Source organism: Neopsephotus bourkii, unplaced genomic scaffold (genome assembly GCF_033783945.1).
Source record: "Neopsephotus bourkii isolate Nb327-2 ecotype Australia unplaced genomic scaffold, CSIRO-AGI_Nbou_v1 NB_1749, whole genome shotgun sequence".
Classification (NCBI taxonomy): Eukaryota; Metazoa; Chordata; class Aves; order Psittaciformes; family Psittacidae; genus Neopsephotus; species Neopsephotus bourkii.
Window position 1 is genome coordinate 2907117 of NW_026902223.1, and position 23580 is coordinate 2930696.

The 23580-nt window shown below is 40.1% G+C and overlaps 1 protein-coding gene across 5 annotated transcripts in view; it reads right to left on the reverse strand.

Annotated features, from left to right (window-relative positions):
- Positions 1-23580, reverse strand: part of CEP112 (centrosomal protein 112) — a 184197-nt gene that overhangs the window by 46130 nt on the left and 114487 nt on the right. For 4 of the 5 annotated variants that reach the window (XR_009729033.1, XR_009729034.1, XM_061377218.1 and 1 more), the window contains exon 23: positions 19839-19988. The exons of the other annotated variant lie outside the window; for it this stretch is intronic. Coding sequence is in view for 2 of the 4 variants with exons in the window: in XM_061377218.1 (XP_061233202.1) it covers positions 19839-19988 (150 nt within the window). In the remaining 2 variants the exon portion in view is untranslated. The remainder of the gene's footprint in view (positions 1-19838; positions 19989-23580) is intronic. 5 annotated transcript variants of the gene reach the window in all.

Here is a 23580-nt window from a genome sequence, read left to right on the forward strand (position 1 = left end):
GATCTCAAATTTTCTTGGTAAAGAAAGCAACCACATGGAGGTAAAGAAGAGAACTGGGCACTGCCATTTTCTCCCTTAATTTCTCTATTTTACTTTCCTTATTTACAGCAGAAGAACATACACAGAGCATAAAATGAGAGGTTCCTTTAAATGTTAAAGTAACTGAATTTGTGAAAGTCAGATAACAGAGTTTTTGTTAGATCCACCTACTCCAGATAGCGTTTACCAGCATATCAAGTCTTATAATTATCCATTCACCAACTGTCCAAACCAGAACACACTGAATGACTTTACAGACTTTTCCAATCACATCCTAACTGGTTGTTGGTATGTTTTGTATTGGGATGGCAGAAAAAAAGACTGACTCCTCTGATCAATCATGAATTCCTCCCGCTTGACTCTTTTTGGCCTGTTGCTGTGTGCACACCAGCTCTCCCACTGGTCACTCTGTAGAATCTAGTTTTGCAGATAAAGGATGTTCCACGAGTAATTAATATTAATTTGGGTATTTCAGCTTTCCTATGAGTATGAGGACAAAAGAGTAAAACATCAGGATTTGATCGAATCCATGCCAAAAGAGAAAGTAACATCAAATCTCATGGTTGCTGTACATTCCTGCATACAATTAGCTCTGAAAATAGTAATTAGAAGTAAGCAAGTTTGTTGCCCACAGTTTTCATTTCCTAGGAGGAATCATGAGGAATGTCATGAATAAAGAGCTCTTTTGAAGATCACACCGAAATTTCCCTCTGTTGTCAAAAAGCTTCATATGCAGTGGCCAGAGCCTGAGCATTGATAGCTGCTTCTGAAGCTACCCAGTACCCTCAAATCTTTTTCTGTATCTAACAGAGAAGCTTTTGTCACATGGAACACTCTAAAACCAGGAGATAACTTACCCCAGGTACACACAGAACATGTCTTTTGTAAAATTAATGGGTTTGGTTTTGTTTAGAAAAGCAGTTTTTATTTTACAGCTTCAAAGTGTCGGATTTTGCACAAAGAAAACAGAATTTATGTTTAAGAACTGTAGAGATGAAGAAAAAGACCTTAAAAATACAACAAAACCCAACCAGGACAATTTTTAAGTGGCGGAAGCTTTTTTCCCCTGAAAGGAAAACAAAGCCTAACTGCTGTAGTTAAATTTTTCCAGGTACAGATTTAATCCCTGTCCCTTGGCTTTGCTGAGCTGACTTGCATCACTGTTATAGAGACAGTATTTTTCAGTTCAACTGGCTTTCAAATGCCATGTAAACATGTTTGCTGTTGAATGTCTACACCATACCTGACCTTGGAAGTGCTTTGTGTTGGCCTGAGAACAAAGAAATGAAATGTTTTGCTTTCCAGCCCAGATATCCTACACTTTGAAAAGCACTTAAAAATGTAAATGAGATAATAAGCTCGACTGCAACAATGTGGTTGAATTACAGCCATATAAAAGGAACACTCAGTTCATTTATTTATAAAAATGGAAAGGATCCTAAAATAAATTCATATTGGAAATGATTTGGTCACATACAACATTCAGAGGCACGAGAAGGACAGAAGAGAAAAGTAATGGCTTTGAGAATACATCGCTGAAATATTACAGTCAGATTTTGGGACCTCAACTGGAGCTGGTGGACGAGCCCATCACTGTGTCTATGATACAGGAAACATTTGGGTATCAGCTGATATGGAAGGAGAAAGGAACATCTGAACCACGTTTCTAGGTAGGCACTTCTTTTTTTCCTATTATTTTATTGTGGCTTCATTATCACCAGGAAAATGTTGAATGAAGTTTACTTCAATCCCAACTCTGCTCATGGTAACAGAGAACTTCTGGAGACAAGAGAGCAGCACATGGGGAGACAGTGTGGGGTTTGGCCTGAGCAGCTCGCAGAGATGGGCTGATGCATGAGAGCAGAGGAATTCAGTCTGACTTGTGGGTGCCAGGCTGAGGCTGCAGAAGAGGGGTCTCTAAAAACGAAACAACTTGTAAAGCATATAGTTTTAACAAGGAATCACAGAGAGACACAAAGGAATGCTGCCAGCATCACACAGTCCTTTTTCAAGGCAGGAGTAAATTTCTGGCATTAGTTTCAGGGCTTTAATCTATATCAACTAAAAGCTGGTAGAGAAGAGTTCTAGGAATCACATAAGCAAGTATGACATGGGAATATATGAAGGATTTAGTCTTTAATATATGAAAACTGATTTGATTATCCTTTGACCACAGGATACTTTCAAAAATAAGCGTTCGATTTCCTGAAATAAAATTAATTTCTGGGAGAATTGCATAAACAAGTAATTATTATTTTGAATGGATTATTACGATGGAAATACTGTATTTACAAAGGTGGGATGTTTTGCTTCCTCAACCTGAAATAACTTCCTACTTTTGGTGTGCTCCTGCGAGCAGACAGGGCTTGATTCCTGCTCCCACGCCACCAATGGCAAGTTTGGGATCACAATGATTTGTCTCTCTAATACCAAGCATTGAATAAATAACAATTAGAAAGAAAATCATCTAAAAATGTTAAATAACAATGTATTTTGAAACACAAAGTGTCAGTAGGGAAGTCACCGCTCATCCTGATCAAATGATGCCAGATAATGGCAGAGTCTTTTGTGATACACATATGTAATTCTTATTAGCTGTGCCAGAATACAGCTGGAATCCTGTATCAAGAAAAGACCTCACTATTTATGACCAGTGCAGAGTAATACTGTAACTAAAGGTAGTAATAGTTGGCACTTTTCATCTTCAAAGAATTTTTCAAACATTACCAAATTAAGATAATTAGTTAATGAAAGATGCAGTAATAAAAGCCACCATAATTACCTACTGTAGTTTTAATTATCTCCTTACTAATGCCCACAGAAGGCGGCTTCCACTTCACATCCTCAAAACATGTGCCAACAATAATTCTGAATACAGGCCCCTCTTTAAATGTCTTCTAAATTCAAATTACATCCATTGATGTGTTTTCTCTCCCCGGTCATGAGAAGAAAACCCAGCTCTGGAACTTTAAAGAAAATCCATGCAGACATTAACAAAAATTAAAGCTAATTTTGTTCCAGGAATATATGTGGAGATGCTTTAAAATTTTGCCCTTAAAATGCTCAGTCCTGAGTCCACGAAGCTGGAAGTATGGGCTATCTGGGCAAAACCTCCTTATTATTATTACTGTAAATAAATGGGGAAGCCATATCTATGAAGATCACTGATGTAATGCCATGAGTCAGAGCAAAACAAGTGTCTTTGGAAAGTGAAATACTGATGTCTGAGCCAAACTGTTGGTGCATCCTCAATGCTTTTGAGGTTTTCATAGAGCTTTAGTCCACTGTCACTGCTCCAACCCTCAGACACTGCTTGCTCTCTATGCACATTCCAGTGCACGACTCTTTGAAAATCTTTGTAGTCAAGTTGTCTCTTGTTTTTGGTGTAAAGCAAAGGAAATCTTATGGTTTTAACCTAATACATATGTTTGCTGCTCACATATGGCAAAATTCCTTTCTGGTGGGAACTTTTTCGCTGTTGTTGCAACACACTATATATCCAAGAAGTCTCCTTTGATGTTGAACTATTGCTCCACTACTCATTATGCTACTGATTCAATATGAAAGGCAAAAATTCTGTGGTTTTTGTTAAGACAATAGCTTTGTTTTTGCAAACAAACTTTTCCACAACCTATAGACAGGGGCCAACATTACTGCAGCCAAAAAGAAATCCATTCTTTTATATTGAAAATTGTTATGGTGCTTAATAACACAAATTATTCTTCCATCCTATAGGTAACATTACAATTACTATTATGACTGTGCAGAGAATTTATGCTTTATTGCTCCTCAGGAACAGAAATTAAACCACCTTAAGCGATATTTTACATCTCTAACATTTTACTTCCACTGACCTCCTTGCCTTTTACAATCAGTTCAACTTCATTCCTTGGGTGAAGTTGCCAACAACTACATATGGATGGGGGAAAAGAGAAGTCCTGCAAAGACCCATCTTCACAGTGTCCTAGCATGCAAAGACAGAACAGCAAATCTGGGAATCTTCATGCCTAATACATGATTTTAACCACTAACCGCTATTTCATGAAGAGCAAACATAAATTACAATATAAAATGAAAATGCAAATGGTAATACCTTTTAAAATGCACCCCTAAAAGAGCTGGTTGCCCATTTTCTCCTATCATTATGAAGAAAAAAGGTTTATTTGGTTAAGAATTAGATAAAAGGGCTAATTTCCAAAGGCACAGAATTCATTAACTCCCACACGGAATAATGTGAACTCCCATATACTGGGCGCATTTGGAAGTCTGGCCCACTTTGCTGACATCTCAGAATGGGAGTGGAGATCACACACCACCACCACCACACAAGTCAAGCAGCTCTTTTTTGCACCATCCCATATTGCTTCTGAGATTTGCCAATAGGAGATGCCAGTGTTGAAGCACAACAAATTCTCCCCTTGAGGGACTTTGGGAAGAAAGAAAGGGGCTTGGGAAGGAAGGGGATAATTTGAGTCTAAGAACAAAATCAAGCCTCTTTAGTAGTAGTGAAAACATTTAAAGTAGGTAACTTACCATAAAAGAAACGTATATGCAAACATTTTCCCAGCGTGGTAGGCTCTAATGCTATACTAATTTCATTTTTCACAATTCATAGGCAAGAGACTGACAGTATATTATACACTCTGGCTCTGGAGTGGATCATCAGCAATAATTCCTAAGCAGTCTCTTAACACTTTCGGACTTCATTGGGGTGGTGTTTTCTGGAGATGCCCTGAGCACTGTTAGGGCTGTCAACATGCATATTTTTTCCTGCTTCGCTCCTATAAAATATTGGTGAGTTTTCAGCACTTTCTGTAACACCATTTTTCTGCACAGTCTTTTAGCAATATATCCCTAAAACCTTGATAGCACCAGCAGAGCTATTCATAGGCTCAAAATTAGGCAAGGGCCTAGGCATTTTGCTGAGTCAGGGCTTCACCGCATGACACTGTAAACTCCATTCTTTTGAACCGTAAAGGATGTCATGAGGCAGAGCAAGTCCTGCAAAGATAAAAATTCAAAGAAAACAGCAGCAGGAATTGTAAAGTCAGGCTCTTTCTTCAAGGGGAGCCAAGGAAGGAATTGGTTTTGCTTTGTTTTCGTGGCTCAGGTGATAGGAGAGGGGGAGGGAGGCAAGGTTCAAAGAGCAGTAATAAACTTGCTTTCATCTGCTTTTCTCAATGAACCACAAAACCCAACAAGCAGTTGCCATGTGCAAGCACTGCTTTGTCTATGAGCAGGACGTTTTAGCGTTGTTGCGATGAAGTCATTCGGAAAGCTTGTCAGCTCGGGAGATTTACTGTGTTATTTACCTGGAGTATCTTGTTAGTATGCTTTGAAACTGGCTTTTCCTTTTTCCTGCATGAGTTTCATGGTCAAGAGCAATGGCAGAGGTTGCCCAAAGGAGAAAACTGCTGAACTTTTTCCCCCTTTCACTCTCGGAGGTGTAGACAGAAACACCAATGGCTCACATACACCAGATAAACCGAGTCTTTTAAACCTCAAGATACCCTGACATCTTAAGCATACACTTATGAAGGAAAAGTTCAAAACTCCATTTTAAACCACTTATGAGAGGATTTACCAAGATTCTGCCTAATGTTCAGCTGACGCATTGTCAAAAACATTTATCAGGAGCCTTTTGAAGTTTCTTAGCTCCCCCCTAGTTATTAAAACTTGAACTGCAGAGTTCGTTATCAGCCTCAGAGCACACACAAAATACATCAGGTATTTTTTAAGTCAACCCTTCAGTTTGATTTTGAGGTTCTTACACAAAGTAAACCATCCCCAATCAGGTTAATGTCTGACAGATAATGCAGAACAGGCGTAGCTGCTGCACCTGATTGATCCACGAGACTATTTTCATTTCCTAATTTGCTTTTTATTAAACACTTTGCAATCAAAGGGAACAGCACGGAGTCTGCCACTCTCAGAGCAGGTTTCCTGTGAAGACCTGATGTTGGCTTCGACATTTTCAGACAACTTCTTGAATTTTTGATGCTATGTTGTAAGAATATCTAAACCATCATGTCAATGGATGCGCTGCGCTAGTGAAAAATTGCTATTGTGAATCTAAATTAACTGGTAAAACATCTGGTTTTGCTGCTTGCTCTATTCTATACCAACAGCTCTGCAAAAACAAACATCAAGGGCTTGAGCAGAATTTCCTGCACTGACTTAGAGAATGCCTGACTCATGATAAAGCATATTTATCAATCACTTGCTGAACAAGGCAGGCTTCTCACCGCCTGGGGCTTCATTCCCAACTAAGTTTATCACCAAACTGCCACTTTAAGTGGGTGCTTGGAAACTTTACACCTGGAGACAGAGCAGAGGTTCCAGCAGACCCCTGGTGTTCTACAAATGTCTCCTTAAAATGCATTCCTTGTCACAGATACATGAAGACCTGGAAAACTAAACATTTCTAACAGGCTGTACAAGGTATCTTATTTTGCTATGCTCTTTTAAAAGCAAATATGAAAGGCTCAGATATTTCTAATCAATAGACTAATCTGATTCCCAGTAAGAACAAAAGAAAAGCTATTTATTTTGTGCAATGAACTAGCAGACTGCCCAATATTTCTGGAATTCTCCTGTTACATAAAAGAGCACACATTCTCTTACACATATGCACTCAAAAAGAATACTAGTAATGTCTTTATACCTTTCAAAGTAACCTTAATCATCAATATTAACTCACAAGGGAAACCACTGCTTTTTGAACTGCACAAGAGCAAGCTTGACTCTACAGTGCCTGCACACTCAATGCATGTGAGATGTGAGAGAAGCAAAGAAATATCTTCTAACGCTATGTCTGCAAGCCAAAAGTGGGATGATTCTCAACAGGGGAGGATGCTCACTTGGAAACTTGGAAATTCTTTCATTCAAAGTCTTTAATGACCTCTGATCCGATTACATTTGCAAGAGACATGACAATGCCATTGCTCCTATCTAAAAGTATGTGTGAAAACTGAGCATTTTTGAAGCTTGATTCTTTTTTTTTTTGTTTTAATCATGTTGAGATAAAACTCATTTACTTAAAAAGACAAAATGAAACAGACTGTGCTCTGCAGCTGGTCAAACAGATTACGAAACTCTAATCTCACTAGCCTGAGGAAAACCAAAACTGTTTTTCAAGTATCTATTTTATAGAGCACTGGCTTTATACTTTTTAAAAGACACATTACCATAACTGATGAGAACATCCCAGACTGTTTCTGGCCTAGTTAATCGTATGCTGTTATGACAGACACCATGTCCCAGAAGACAGACACATGGACTACAGTTTGACCCAGCACAGCTACTTCTATTCTCCTTGAGCCAAACCAAACCAAAATAAGCTTTGCAGTTTATCTTCTAGAGGACATTCAGGGTTCTGAACGACCAGTGTCAAATCTCGACACCCACAAAACACTTCTGTTACCATCCCAAATGCTCTGAACAAAAAAAGAATGCAATTGGTGTCTTCTGGTTTCAGAAATGCTTGGTGAGAATGGCTCTGCACAGGTAGAAAATGCTACAAGAGTTCAGCTGGCTGAGGACCTCTTGATCAGTGCTAAGTGAAACACTGCCAAACCTGCTTGGCACATCTAAAAGGAAGGCAGGCTCCTTTCATTTTCTCTTATGTTTTTTATATGTAAGTAGTTCCAAATATTCTTATATGAATGACATTTTTAAAATGCAAGAGCATTAAAAATAACAGAAAACAGATCGAGTTCTGAAGCGCCACCGGTTTCTCATTTGTGCAGCTACATCTGAACGTCTCTCATTAGACCTGTGCAGCACAGAGCAGAGCCTTCCAGCTACTTATGCACACTCCAAAACTTTTCCTTATCACAGAACAAGCCATAAACTGCAGGAAAAACAATACATGGTGCAGGTGAAAGCACTAAAAATTCCGGTATTGTTAAAGTTGCATAAATCTCAATCCAGTTTCAGGATCTGATAAGGCAGCACAAATAAACTTGTCCTCTGCAGAGACAGGTTTCACAAACAGCAAGTTAGAGAGGAGAAGGGACAGAAGCCTTCTGACATACACCATGGAGGCTGGATTATTAAAGGCAGGTGCTAGCAAATGAGTCCACAACAATGCCAAGCTCGACTTGCAAATGCACATTTCCACGATTCAGGACAGAGGGGAGACCTGGTAAAGGACAGCTAAAAGGAAAAAGCAGCATTTAACACTTAAGGCATGTATAAATGTTAACAGGGACAGCAAAGACCTCACTGTATCCTTTGGCCATCAACTGTGCTGGTTTTCACTGGGATAGAGTTAACTTTCTTCACAGTAGCTGGTGTGGGCTGTGTTTTGGATTTGTGCTGGAAGCAGTGTTGATAACACAGGGATGTTTTAGTTACTGCTGAGCTGCTTACACAGAGTCAAGGCCTTTCTGCTCCTCACCCCACCAGTGAGGAGGCTGGGTGTGCACGAGAAGTTGGAAGGAGACACAGCCAGGATAGCTGATCCCAGGGATATTCCACACCATATGATGTCATGCTTGGCACATAAAGCTGGGAGAAGAGGAAGGAAGGGTGTTCAAAGTGATGGTGTTTGTCTTCCCAAGTCACTGTCACATGTGATGGAGCCCTGCTTGCCTGGGGATGGCTGAACACCTGCCTGCCAATGGACAGTGGTGGGTGGATTCCCTGTTTTGCTTTGCTCATGTGCAAGGCTTTTGCTTTCTCTGTTAAACTGCCATTATCGCAACCCACGAGTTTTCTCACTTTCACCCCTCTGACTCTCTCCCCCGTTGCACTGGGAGGAGGGTTGAGCAAGTGGCTGTGTGGGGCTCAGCTGCTGGCTGGGGTTACACCCAGACACCACCACTTCACATTTCCCTGTGTCCTCACTTGTCAGATTGACACAAACATAACTAGAAGTGATGGGTTATTCTGGTAGGAGGAAGAAAACAAGACATCAGGTATTAGCTGCTCCTTGGAGCTTAGAGCACAGCTGTGGTCAAAGGTGTTTCCAGGTATGCAGACAAATAAAACCCACTGATATGATTCAAACTGTTACTTAGCTTTCAGTAATTGCTGTTTTACCTTGCCAAATAACAAGTGCAAAACTGTAAAGGATACAAATGATATTAACATTAGGAACTAAAAGATAAGGAATTTAAATATCGCCATATTGAGAAAAGCAATGCTTGTTTTCTGAAGCCAGAGAGAGCCAACACACATCAGCTTTCTCCTTTGAGCTGCCTGCAGAGTTCTGGCTTGGTCCCATGTGCAGGTGTTCCTGCAGGTATCTAACCTTTGGTAGCCTCAATATTTATTTATGCAGTTTCATTCTGCCACTCCCCAGCTCCTCGGGAAGCAAACAAACTCACTTTTCATGTTTAGTTTTCTCTGGTTTGTACTTTCACCCTCTCTTACATAATAAACTTGGAAGAGCAGCAGTGTGGAGAGCACCCGAGGCTCCTGGCACGGGTGCAACGGGTCGGGCACTCGCCAGCGGGCACCATCCTTCCCTGGATAAGCACATCCTCTTCCCATAGCTCCTCCGGGTTAGATCCTGCTGGTAAGGGTGGATGATGGGTGAGAAGGGAGTCACGCTGGCAATAGGAATAAAGAGGCCAAGCTGGACCATGGTGCCACACATGGGTAGCCCCGGCAGCCCCAGGGCAGTAGAAAATACAAAGGAAAGCATTAGAGCAGTTCAGGATCTGATCACTTTTCAGCAGTTCTCACACAGAGCTAGTGCAACCTTCGACTGGAATTAAAATGCTGCACTCCTGAGACAGAGACTCTCAGGAGCCCGGATGAATTCTGGACTAGCACTGCTGCCCATTTGGCAAGAGCACAAATGCTGTGCTTTCCTAAACCACAGTGTATCTGGATGTACTGTGCATCCAGATATGGTGCTGACATGTCCTAACTAATTACTTCCCAGGAAAACGGTCTGGTTTTTTTTCCCCTGATCTCCTTCTAGAAGAACTTGCATTCAGTCATTTTTGTTTCACAAAGGATCTGATTTGTTTTCAAGACATGACCAAGTGATGCTCTCCTTCCTCCCCACACAGCAAGCATTAATCCTTTGTGATAGTCTGAACTGTAAGAGAGCAAACCCCAAAGCAAAACTGAGCTGTGACTTCACCACAGGTCTCAAAAGGGGAAGTGAATGGTGCATTGCATGTTCTGTCTTCTAAGGCCAACATGGACAGGTGTGAAAGCCATGATCTCATGTCATGCTGCGCCAGGAAAATGGCATATTCAGGGCATAGGTTTCCAGCATAAAAATACTCACGGGGTGATCTGATGTGACTCTATTCACCTGCCAACAGGCCTGGCAGAAAAATAAACAGGTTCTGGAGATGAGCTGCTGCTGGAGGCAAAGCAGGAACCATTAAAAGAGCTGCCCTGACCTGTGAGGAACTGGCCTTTTTGCTTTGAACTTCAGCAGATCTTAATGAATTCTTCATAATTGGCAATCTGGGGCTTTCACTGAGGATATACTGCTCTTTAGGTGACAAATGCAGGAGAAATATTCACCATTAAAAGTGCAAATGTTGGGTCTCCTGGTTGGCTGGCCAAGCTGGTGAAGGCAGTTCCAACAGGCATCTTCACCACACTGCAGATAACTGTTCTATCAGAGATCAGATTCATCCATGAGCATACATCAGTGCTGAAGGATTTGGTTTCATAATCATTAACATATTGACTTAACTGAAGTTATTGACTTCAGGGCTGTGAAAGCTTGAACTAAAAATAAGCTGAGACAGTTTTAGTAACAGAAGTTTAAAAGTGGTTGTGTCAGAGGAGTAAGGTTTTTGTTGTGCTTGACTAATCTCTGCTTTACTGCTCTTCCAGTCCTCTGTTATCTGGCAGTTTTGAAGGGGATGCTGCCAAGAAGCTCATTTAAAGTCCTGAATTTTATCCTGTAGGCAACACTTACTCCAGTTTCCTGAGAATAAATTGCATGGACAGACCCCTGAAGAAGAAAACAGGAGAACTCTTTTTGCTCCATAAAATAATCTCCTCACTGGAGGACCTCAGGCTTTCTGAAGAGGCCAAAGATACAAAACTCTTGATGCCTGCACAGAAGAGCTTAAGAAAAAGCTTCAGCCTTGAGGCTCCCAGTCTTCCCTATGAGCTTCAGCTTCAAGTGCTCAGTCTTCTTCATGCATGTTCTCAAGGGTAAACAAATAAAATAATGCTGTATCAAATCCTGTTCATCAGTGATAAGAATCAACACAGTATAGATGCTGCATGAATAAGCAACAACAAACATTCTCAGGGAAGGCATCTCAAACTCCAGTGCAAGATGGAGTGTGCATATTATGCATGTGAAAAAGGCTTAAAGAAGAATGTGTATTTTCAATAAAATTCACCTAGTTTTTCACCTTCTTATGAACATATGTACTGTATGAACACATGGAGGTGCTTCAACTGAACTGCACAGCAGCAAGGTGTACAGGGCCTAATGGAAAACGGTTACAATACAGACTTAATGGGAAAAGGAGCAATGCATGAGATACAAGAACAGCATTTCTTCTGTTTCTGGTCTCTAGTGCTACTTTGGCTGCCAACAGGACGCTAAATTTCCAGTGAAGGGCAAGTCAAACCAACTTCCCTTAGGATGGAAGCATCCAAAAACTGACTGAGGTTATATTAGTGCCTACGCGTTCTCCAAGCAGATGAACTGCTTCATCTGGAATCCACGTCAAACCACAAGAACTGGCTGATAATAACATTCAATTAAAATGATCCTGTTCTCGAAAAAAAATTGGCTAAGAGCTACACCTCACATTTTCTAGCTGGGCACAATGGGGTGATTGATGCTCGAAGGAAACAGGATAGGGCTGTACCAAGGATCCGAAGGGTCGGGTTTGGTGACAGTATTTGTAGGTTTAACTGCTTACACAAAGTTGTGTGATGAAAAAGCCACTTCTGCTGAGCAGGCAACTATGAGAAAGTCAGAGCTAGAACTCACAAATATACGAGCTGTGCTAATTAGACAGAGGTTTTGAAACCCCCAAACTTTACACTCGATGCATATTTGTAGCTTTTGATGTTGTACTTGGTGCTGCTTCACACCACTCGGGGCTTACTGAGAAAAGCAGAAGCTGCTCCCCTGCTAGGCTGTCTGGGGGAGTTTGCCATCTGATCTACTGAATACACAGATAAAAGTCACCGCATACTTTTTTCCTTTTCAAGTACAGTACTGGAACTTGGAAAGTTCCTTCTCAACTCCACTGATGCAAGAAAGTGGCAGAAATATGGCAGCTTTGGCTGCTTTCCTTTAGTAGCTCTTTGTAACTGAGCTTTTAATGCTAACGAAACAATTGGTATTTTCATTTTATACGGAAAAAACCCACTCTAATTAGAGAAAATAAGGCAATGCCTTCCAAAAACTGAGAGCTAACTGACCACTTGGTTCTACTGCTACTCTGCCTTTAAATATGAGTAGTTAACTTGTAGAGTTATTGGATTCACCAGGTTTCTCTCGTTACACTTAAGAAAAGCCCAACTATGATGAAAATGGGAAGTTTAACAAAGATATTTCTATTTCACTGTGATCTGCCATTCAGAAAGTGTTAGCCAGTCGTTTTGTAAAAAACACTCTGATATTTGATCTGCTTGAGTTTCAGTTACACAGAAAGCAGGAGAGCCAGCTGAAAATTCTAAATGGAATCTGAAGATTTCTAAAGTCAACACTCAGTTTGGCAGAAGCATTTTAATGCATAAAGCTGAAATCCTCAGTGACTCTCTCCTGCTGATAGCCCTGGAGCAGCCAGCACCATGAATAGTACAAAATCAAAAGCAAACCTGTATTAGAACATATAGTTTTGCAAATAAAAGGTTTACACAAATACTGGAAATGTGTGGGCATGAGCAACCTGATGCTATTTGGGACGAGCCATGCGATAAGATAGATACCTAAAGGAAATACATGTTGATAAGTAGACCGGGTCCACATCCCTAAATCTCCATTCACCAAACCCAGCACTTGTGTTATTGTGCCAGGCTTTAAAAATCTTTACTACAAAGTAATAAATGTTTGTGGACTACAGAAGGTTTGCTTTGAAGATGTCATTTTCTCCAGCAATCTTTTGTTGGTCGAATATATAGTTCACACATATTGTGTTTCCACCTACACGGCTGGAGAAGCCCTGCAGTCAAGGCTGTTCCAGGAGCAGGGAAGGAGGCTGTGTTCCAGGAACTCACTGGAACTGGAACAAAGAACAGGCCTTGGAAAGTCTACACAGTCCTATGCACAGACTGTTTTACAGATGCCCTGTGTTTGGAGGACATTAGAAACTTGGTTTTATCTTCATCTTTTTCATTCCCCTCTCCAGTAAAATCCCAGACTTTGGAGCACAGGTTCTTCCTCCCAGGCAGTCTGCCTTGTACCTCCTGGGTATCACCTCAGCTCTGCCTTTCTAAGCACTACTTTCTCTTCCACATAAAAGTCCCTGTGCTCTTTGGAGAGTAAAAAGCCTTTGAAATGCAACAGTAAACTGTAACCATCACAGCAGCCTTAAAAAAGCCAATTCTCATTTTCTTCTATCGTTGTGATACACATTGTCTGCCCTTCTTAATTGGCTGTGTAGGCTTAAGTCTGCATTACTTAAAGTTACTGCTAACGGAGTTTTCTCTGTACTTTTCTGACAACTTTGGACTCCACTCAGTCTTATTACTCCTGTCTTGTCAGTTAAAAGCAGTGAATTTTATGGCTTGTTTTGCATCCTTTTCCACCATTTTTTCAGTGCAAAATCAGTGTAGCCTACTCATTAAAATAAACCAATAGCTTAGCTATATAAGACTTGAGATTTTGTTATGCAGCAAAGTGCCTTGTGGGGGGAAAGCAAAACACTGAAGACAACAATGACAATGTGGGAAAAAGTGAAAATACAAACTCTAAAACCTGCCAGATAAATCTGGCCTGCAGTTCAGAGGACTAGGCAAGCACTAGTTCTAGTCTTTTATAAAACTTGTAAGTATGATTTTGCTGTTGGCCATGGTAAGTTCTTCAATGTGTTGAGACATGAAAAGTCAAGAAAAATGCCAGAGTGCAAAGCTCGCTGCAGGAAAAAGAAAGATGACTCAATTCTTTGTCTCACAAAGCATGTCAAAGATATTATAAAGTACTTACAGATGCTCAGCCACTTGGATTGCCTGATTGGCCAAACATCTGAAACCCTGTAATTCTGAAGAGAAGGTACTATGCTGCAGACAATGAAATAATTTCTGTGGCAACAGAAAAAGATACAATTTTGAAAGGGAGAGAGGGCTTTTTAAACCCAAAATTTCAGTTGTGATCAATATTTATCTAACCTGAACAGGGAAATCAGCCTATTTTCATGATCATTTATAATAAGTGTGCCAAGAGAGCTTTCTAAAGATAACCACATAATGGAATCAAGAGACAGAGCATGAGCACAGCTGAAAAGCTTGGGGCTAAACCCTCATCTCTTTAACAGACAAATTTTGGGTGAAACTAGTATTCACATAAACAAAGACCATGAAAAACAGGTGCCTCAGAGTTTGGACCCCATGTAAAAGAGAAAGCAAAACCAGAAAAGACCTGCAGATTTCATTTACCTATTCTTCTGGAAGACATAACTTCTTTTGCTGATCAAACAGAATATAGCAAATTAGGAGCAAGATAATGTTTATTTGCCTGGTAAATTTTAATGCCTGCTTTACAATGCTAAGGTACAAATGTTGGTGCCTTGTAATTCCCCACTAATAAAAGACAGTGCAGAGTTGTTAGTATTATTATAGACTAAAGTCATCAACAAAGAAAGAGATCCATGAAAAATGACTCCATGTATTTTACATCAAGATGGTCCCTTAAAACTCTTTACTTCACCATGCCAAATGGTTTATCATGGTAATGTTCAGTGACAAAGGCAATTAGATGGATTTCAGATCCCTCTGGAGAACTGTGTGACACACACAGCTCTGAAGATCTTCAATGATTGACAGAATCCTGCATGTCTGTCGCCACTGAACCATCACAAACAGCAATACATCTTCTGACCACATGTCCTGGAAGTGTCAGCTTCAGCAGTGAAATGCTGACCTCCTTTTTACAGGTAGTGTTAGCTGAAAAAAACACCACCTCACCTTCAGCCAAGTTAAAATAAATAATATAATATTTTAAAAAGCTTATAAATAATGTGGGTCTTATTAGCAGAAGTCTATTGTGCAGCTATTCAACAGTAGTCTAGATTATAACAGCTTACCCTACTGAACCAGTGTATGCTGGAGAAGAGAGCAAGTCAAGACTCACTTAACAAAACATCCTTGACATAACATATGTCTTCACTTTACCCTACAGTTTAGATTATAATTTTTAGCTTATACTAAGCTTTCAGGGTTTTTTTCCCCCAATGAATGTCCTCAATGCTGTCAGTTATACATGGTCATCGCCTTCCAAGCAACCATTACAGTCTTCATGCTTTAAATACAGACAAAATACTCAATATGTAAATTGCTCCTCCTTTACTTGCCATGGCTTGGAAACTTGTCAGCAGCCTTCCCAACCAGGTAAAGAACTGAACCTGCCCAGCTTCATCAAAAGGGTCTGATGAGCACAAACGCACTTGTCAGACATGGCTTTAACATGGGGAAATCTCACCTCTAGAATCACTCTAACCATCCAGCACTGCACAGTTTTGTTACTGATTGGCTCCAAAAACCGACAAATTAAAATTATTAAGTTCCTACTAAATCCAACATTAGGTATTGCAGAGTATGACGGTAGTGTTCCAAAAGGTATTTTGAGGACAATAGCCTAAATACTTCTGCAGGACTCTAGTCATTTAGTTAATGTTCTCATAGCTCTGACATGTTTGTTCTTTTAATACAAAATATTATTTGTAATTACAAATGGAATTTGCTAATAAACATGGCTGATAATGAAACGTAACTACACACAAACTTTGCTTTTTCACTGTATTTTAGAGATGTCTGTAAATACCATCCGTATATTTTGACAACTGCTTTCTGGAAACAAAAATATAAGGTGCCCTTAAAGAAATTTTCTGAATGCTTTCAAGCATCCCAAGGTTTAAAATAATTTGTTTTACTTTTAGCAGGAACCAAACATGAAGGGAAGAGGATAATGCAAACCAAACAAGGACACATGGACCTGGCACAGCAGGACATGGGCAGACCGGAGAGGTGGGCTGTGTGGAAAAGGGGTGCTTCAAGCAACAAGCCCAAGACACCATGTTCTCTCTTTGTGATGTGCTAAAATAGAGGAATATCAGTATAAACCCCCCTGTGGAAATAGTATTCCAGAACAAAAAGAAATAGAGACCCCATACAAGGACTGACCCAAGCACAACTACAGCGGGGTAAGGATTTTGTTATAGTTGCATCGAGAAATCTCACTGTGTTGCTAAAATCTCCAGTCCAGCCCCTCCACAGAGGAAATGATCTTTTTGCTCCAAGATACAACAGCATCTAAGAATACATGATGATGTTGAGAATGCTCAATGCCCACATAAGCCCAGACAACTTAAAACCAGAAGTTTTCTCCTTTGTTCTGCTCTGGTTATAAAATCCACTTCTGATTTTTTTCTGCCCTCTCAACATGTTTAAACACAACAAAGAAAAACAACTGTTTCAAAATTGTTCACACAAAGTGAAACATTATTATATGACATTCTTTCCTAGAAATCTTTTAAGTCTTATTTATTAACAGAATTAGTCTGATCATAAGCTGGCTGACACACAAAGTGTTGAAATATGTCATCTTCAAACCATGCTTTGCAAATGAAATTTTGGTGTTAATTCAGGGGATATAACAGAATCCTAGAATCTGGAATGAGAGCCAAACAACAAATGTGGTTCCTCTGGCAAAAAAGCATCATTTTCTCCCTTTTCTGTTGTGGGTTTGTCACTGCATGCTCTCCATCATCCTTTGCTTTCCAGAATCTACTTTTTGATGTGGAGTCCCCACTTGGCCATCAACTTCTTCATTAAAATGCTCTAAACATGTTTTGCAGTTCCAATCCCAGGAACTGTTTTGCACTTTAAATGCCAGAATCCAAAAGGATTTCATACATAAAATAAAAATCCTAAGGCTGGGATTTCATAAACAACCTCAAGGTATCTCTACAATTCAATCAGCCTTATGTTAGTGCCAAATCCAGCCAGCAACCACTGCCCAAAGCAGCAGCACAGTTAGGTAAATGCTCTGACCATTTGTCTGTGTTAAACTCGGGGTTGTTGTGGCTGGATTGCTATTGGGATGCCAGCACACTCTTAAATTTAACCTTAATAAGTTTCTATTACACCTCAGTGACCAGCATAGCTCCTGCACTGCATTCAGAGCAGTTCAGCACCCAAACCCTAACTGGAAGGTGCCTTCTGAAACCTCAGCTTGAAGCATCACAAATGGGTTAATAGACATGGCAATTTAAGCAGCTTTTCCAAGCATCTGCAGGGCATTAATATAATTGTGCTCTCAACTAATCCTATGGTCTAAACCAATGGTTCCTGATCTTTGAAGTGTAAGCACATCACAGGAGAGGCATGGCACAGAGACCAGGTGAGCTTTGCTGGATTTGCCCCATGCCAGGCCAATTCCAGTGTCCTTGTACTCTGCTCCAAAGAATACAAGTGCTGGTAAGTTCAAAGCAAAGATATCTACTGAAGGGTGAGCTGTACTTTTGGGATTATTCTGCGCCAACAGTGTTGTAATCCCAACAAGCTCAAACTCAACAGCAGAGGAAAGGCAATGACAGGAGTCCATCAGTTGCTCAGCACTGTGTCAGACCACTGCTGCTCAGCTCTTTGTTATTAGACATCGCAACTCCATGGCATCCAAACTGGTTACCTTATAACCCACAAGAAAGGAATGCAGTGAGCCAAGATTTTATCCTGATTTTATGACTCTGACAGCAGAAAGTCTGACTTGCCTTTAGGCCAGATAAATCACCATATAATACAGAATGGCAAGTACTCCAAGCATTTGCTTCAAACTGACCCAAAATGAGGCCATCTGAAACCAAAAAACATTGCTCAGATTGGGGTTTTTAGGTTGCGAAAAGTGGCCAAATGATCTTAAAAGTTTCATTTATTCTTTTTTCACTAATGTTTAAGATACTATCTTAAAAAGTAATCAATATTAAGGAGCTAGATACAACTGTGAAATATCAATGTAGAAATCTAACTAGCAAAGCAAGTCAGAAATATGAATTAACATCGACATCATGTGTTATGGCATCCACATCTGGATATCGCTTTACTGACTACATCCAAAATTTCTTGGAGAGCTACTTGGGTTCTGTAAAAGTGGATTTCTCCCTTTGAAAGGAAATAATAATTGGAAGGTCTTACAGGAAGTCACTCAATACCATAGAAAGGAAATTGCAATGTGTTCCTCAATGTTAGTTTAAATCAATGTTATATTTAGCAAATGCCTGTATTTTAACCATAGTCTTTTTAATAGGTTCTACTATATTAAGTCTTCTCAAAGGCTTATGCTATATTAAGAGTTACTTTGTTTTTAGAATGTTTTTAATCACCCCTCAAAGTCTTCAGCTTGCCCTAGGATAGATGCTGTTCCCCATCTCCAGCGCATCTAGGATTCTGTTTCCATGAAAACCAGTGTTTTTTGCCCCAAGCTAATAAAAGCAAAGTATTTGTACACATGCTCATCTAGAAGTACGTGTGGTTCTTAAAAATACAAAGTGATTGAGTATTAAAACCACCTCTTTCTGTTTCCAGAAGTATACACAGCAGTTTACCTTCCTAAGAATTTTCTGTTTGGGTACCTGGCTTTCAGTAATTCCATTAAATCAGTGGTTTCAAAGGAATATTTTTTAGCAGTACAATAGTAGTGATACTAAACAAAGTTCAAGAGCTCCAAGGATAACATTTCCTCTAACTTCTTCCCCAGGCTGACCAAATCTGACAAAACATACTTGAGCCCCAGTGCTGAGCCTGCTCAGAAACCCTGTGCAGAAACCATGAGTTTCTGGATTCAACACCACCATTCATTGTTTGGCACTAGCAAATGCCTTTACAAAGAAAAAAGAAGGAATTTCCTTCTTCTATACAACTTTTAATGAAGTGTTTTTGTTGTCAGCCCTTACAGATTGCATAGTTTTAACTTTTTCCATTGCACTTTACTAGTCTGAAAGGAAAAGTGTTTAAAAACTGATTCTGCTTGCTTCTGCAGGTGGGATTCTCTGCAGTCGCTTTGTATCAAGATGTCAAAGAAGCAAGAAGCAGAGCCCAAATATTCAGAACACAGTCTCTTAAAGCTTCTTTAGCACAGGATAGACAATGCAACTCTGATGCAATCAGAAATCTAATGAAAAAAAGAAGTTGTGCATGAAAATACTTCATTCCATTCATATCTAGCACAGATTTTGCATAGTTTTCAATGGAACCTAAGAACATAATTTCTTTCATTGTAGCCTTAAATGTGAAAGTTAAGAAAGTGTTGTGAAAACCAAGCTAAAGCCTGTGCCCATGTGGGCTCTCCTATTTTCACCTTTTTTTTTTCCAAGTACTAAAAGCACTCATGTAAAGGTGCTGAAAATACGTTAAAATATCTGAGTCAATATTAGAAGAAAGAGAACAGGAAAGTCTGAAGTATTTGACTGAAGTGGATGGATTAGACTCGCCAAACCCAAAGGTTTTATGCAGGCGTATGATCAGCTAGAGGAAAGCGAACCTGAGTCATCAGATACATCAAAGTCAAGGTCCAGTGAATGGAATTAGTGTGCGCTGTGTGAACAGGAATGATACCTGCATTCATCTGCCCACTGCAGAACTTTTAATTACACTCAAACAGCCAGTAGCATCAGTGACTGAAATCCCCGGATTACCTTGATTGCTCTGTCATTATCTGTAATCAGCTGCTGCTTCTTATCTTCAAACTTTTGTACAACTTCCTGGAGCCGCTGCTCTCCGGCAAGCTGCTGCCGGTTGCTCTCCTCTGTCAGAGAGGAAATGGTTGTCTTAAGTTCAGCTATGATCTAAAAAGAAAACAGCATGCTAAATCTCCCTTCAGTTAAAGGCATGTACTTTGCATGTTTCTATGCTTGCTACAAGCATGGCACTGGCAAACTCTGCTGCGCAAGCTAAATAGTTTAAATTAACATATGACACACTAGCAAGCATGAAATTCCATGCAGAGAAAAGGAATAAAGCTGCAAATGACAAAAACTGCTGAACACAAAATATTTGGAAGGGTTTTCCACTATGACATTCCAAAATATTTACTCATGAGAACAAAGCACATCTGTGAGCTTTAGAACAGAGCATGCTTCCAGCCTGCCACTGCACTGAAACCAGCAGTGCAAATTCACATGGTGGTTGTGGTGTTTGGATACTTTATAGCTTGAGACTTGATACTGCAGGGAAGAAAAAAACCCCACATTTACATACTGGAGTGAAATTTAAACTTGATAGTGAAAACTTCTGAGCTGCTGGAAGGAGCATATTCTGCTTAGCAATACAGTGGGGACCTGATTCATTGTCCAGGACCCTTAAACCAGCCCTTGCACATGATTTGCTTGTGATTTGTTGAAATGTACTTGTTTCACCTTTTTTATCACTGGGAAAAGTCATAACTAAACCTGATCCTTTCGGCATATTTACAGAATTTTATGCTGACATGTCATCACCCAGCAAAGCACTTAAACATATGGGAGAGTACCTGACTTCAATGTATATATGCAAGCTTAAGGTTAAGCTGCCGTAGCAGCATGATATAGTCTAAGAACACTTCAGCACACAGGCAGGTCAGGGAGGAACTAGAGTGCTTGGACCTGTGTGTCTGCAAGGCCTCCTCTTTGGTAGAGAAACAGATATATTAAGGATACAGTTCTTTAGGAAAAAAAAAAAGGCTTTTAAACACTCCTACTAGGATAGGACTAACATAATAAGAAAGATGCGAGAAATGAAGGTACTAAAATCACAGAGGAAGGGAAACAGGACTGATTGAAGCTCTACAGAAAACTTAATTCTCTGTTTTACTAGCTAAAAATCTAAGAGAGGAATACAGAGTAAAACCTACATGGATATCCCTGTATTTCTTTTTTAAAACCAAATACCTATTAAATAATACAATACACCAATTAAAAGCAAGGCTATTAATAAGATCAGTGTGCCAAAGTGTAGAGATTATCTGGGTGGGTGTAACTCTGCAGGAAGAATTAAGCAGCGTCACTGGGTTTGCAATTCAGGCCATCATTCAGCTGCCACAATTTGCATAAATTTGGCTTTTTTGGTATGTACCCACTTATAAGGATCATACAAAACCATATGAAATATTAAGATAACAACTTGAAGCCATGCAAACCTGTAACAAACCCTTTCATATAACACAAAAATGAGATTTAAAGCTTTGACTAGGTTAAGTCCCTGGGCTCGCACAGGAGTTCTGAAATGCATGCAAGGGAATTTCAGCATGAACTGATGGAGAAAGATGTGCTTTGTGCAGTGCTTTTCAGAGGAAAAAAATATCTGTTTACTTTGTATAAACTTCAGAGGAAATGTCTTGAAATCTCTCCTCTGTGTGGGTGTTAAAAGTGAATGTTCCAAGAGGCCACAGAGAGTAGGATTAGACAGATGTTGTCAGCAACACGACCACAAGGAAAGTTGCAACTGACCTATTATTAATACTGAGCTACAAACCCTCCTATGTCCAAGTAACTTTGGGGGTTTGATTCAAGCCAACTAAAGTAAAGACATTCAGACATCAGGGCGAAACTCCTTTATTGTGCCAAATAGCCCTGATGCATGACGTACGTCTTGTGTCTGCCACTGAGAGCACGGAGGGATGCCAGTTCTGGCCACTGAGCCCATCTCTCCCCAGTAAGAGAACAGTGTGGTAGGTACAGCAATGCCTAGCTTGAAGAAGAAAGAAAGCCTCAAATTTTCCCTTTTGAGACTATTCTACAGGGCAAACAATTTCAGTCTGACAAAATTCATTATGACATTGAGGTTAAATAGTCATTGCCTTGCATCTAGGTGTTCCCACTGCAACAATTACAGCCATTTCCCTCAGCCCTTGTTTAAAACATCCAGAAAGGCTCAAATTATTAAATGCTTCTATTCCATCTCCCTTCAACAAATGGACCAAGACCCATTTTTGTATTGACAGTAAACTGTGTCTGGCACAGAGGGGCTGACTGATTACATTCACTAGGCATGACAAAAGCATAAAAATGACAAGAGGTGAAATAGAATCAGCAATGAAAGGGATCTCTTCCTTCAGGTCTGGCATGCAATAAATGTTACTTTTTGAGCTTTATCATTTCTCTGCTCTTCAGGTTCAGGTGGCAAGATAAAAAAATGAAGGGTGTTGGGATTTGTTTGTTTCTTGCTTTCTATATAAGGCCCTCAACAAATTATTAAAAGACATTTAGGAGAGCATCTTCTCTGATGTATCACAGAATCATGGAACCAGTGAGAGAAGAAGGGTCACCAGAGCTGGTTGCTGAGTCAGGTTTTGAGTGTCTCCAAGGATGGAGATTTCACAATCCCTCTGTATGCAAATACATGTGCATAAAATATAAATCAGGATTTAGAAATATAATGTAAAAACTTATTTACCAATGATTCTGATAAATGCAGTGAAATAAATGTAGCATGTAACAGCGATAGCCCTATAAACTTCAGCGAAACAACTAAAGTCACAATTTGGACAAGTGCTACAGAGACTCAAAGGTAGCCAAAAAGCTTAGATCTTGTGTTTTAATAAGTGTAGGTAAACCAGTAAATTCTGCAGCTTCTTATTGTCTCACTGATCACTTCTGCCCAGCTTAGAGGCCTCTCAACTATTCTTTGCAGTGTTTCTATTGATTTGTAAAGAGATCATTAGACTATTATTACTACTGCTGAAAACACACTTGCAAGTGCAGGCATCCTGCTGTGGTTGGGAGGAATGAGAAGAATGACACCTTCACATAAAACCTCGTGGCAGTTTTCTTACTATTAAAAGCTTAACTTCTGGTTGCATCTCCATCAGTTTTCACACTTCAGTATTACCTGTCAATCAAACTGACAGCTGGAATATTTCAAAATCATCCTGTCTTCTCATTTTTAAGTATATATGTAAATTCAGCACACATCTTCATCTTCCATGTTCAAAGGACTACTCTGAAGAACAACAACTCACGTCAAACCCACTTTGTTTTCAGGACACTGACACTCTTCAAAGTGCTATTCTGGGCAGAAATGCTGAAGGGCCTAGGAGCAATGATGAACACGGAGATGGCAGAACTGGGAATGCCGTTCTGCCATTGGCTGCGCTGGCAACCATCACCTTGTAACATTAAATGCAAGCCCTGGTTGTGTGAATGTCCCTGATTTTATGAGATGAGCTGGTTAACACGGCACCTCACCTTTCCTTCCCACTGACTGGGGGAGGATTTGGACCTCTTGAGTGCTCAGGAGATGAAAAAGTAGGTGACTGGAGCACCTCTCCTGTGAAGACAGGCTGAAAGCTGGGCTTGTTCAGCCTGGAGAGGCTCCAGGGAGACCTTAGAGCAGCTTCAGTGCCTAAAGGGGCTACAGGAAACCCTTTAGACAAGGGCCTGTAGGGACAGGATGAGGGGAATG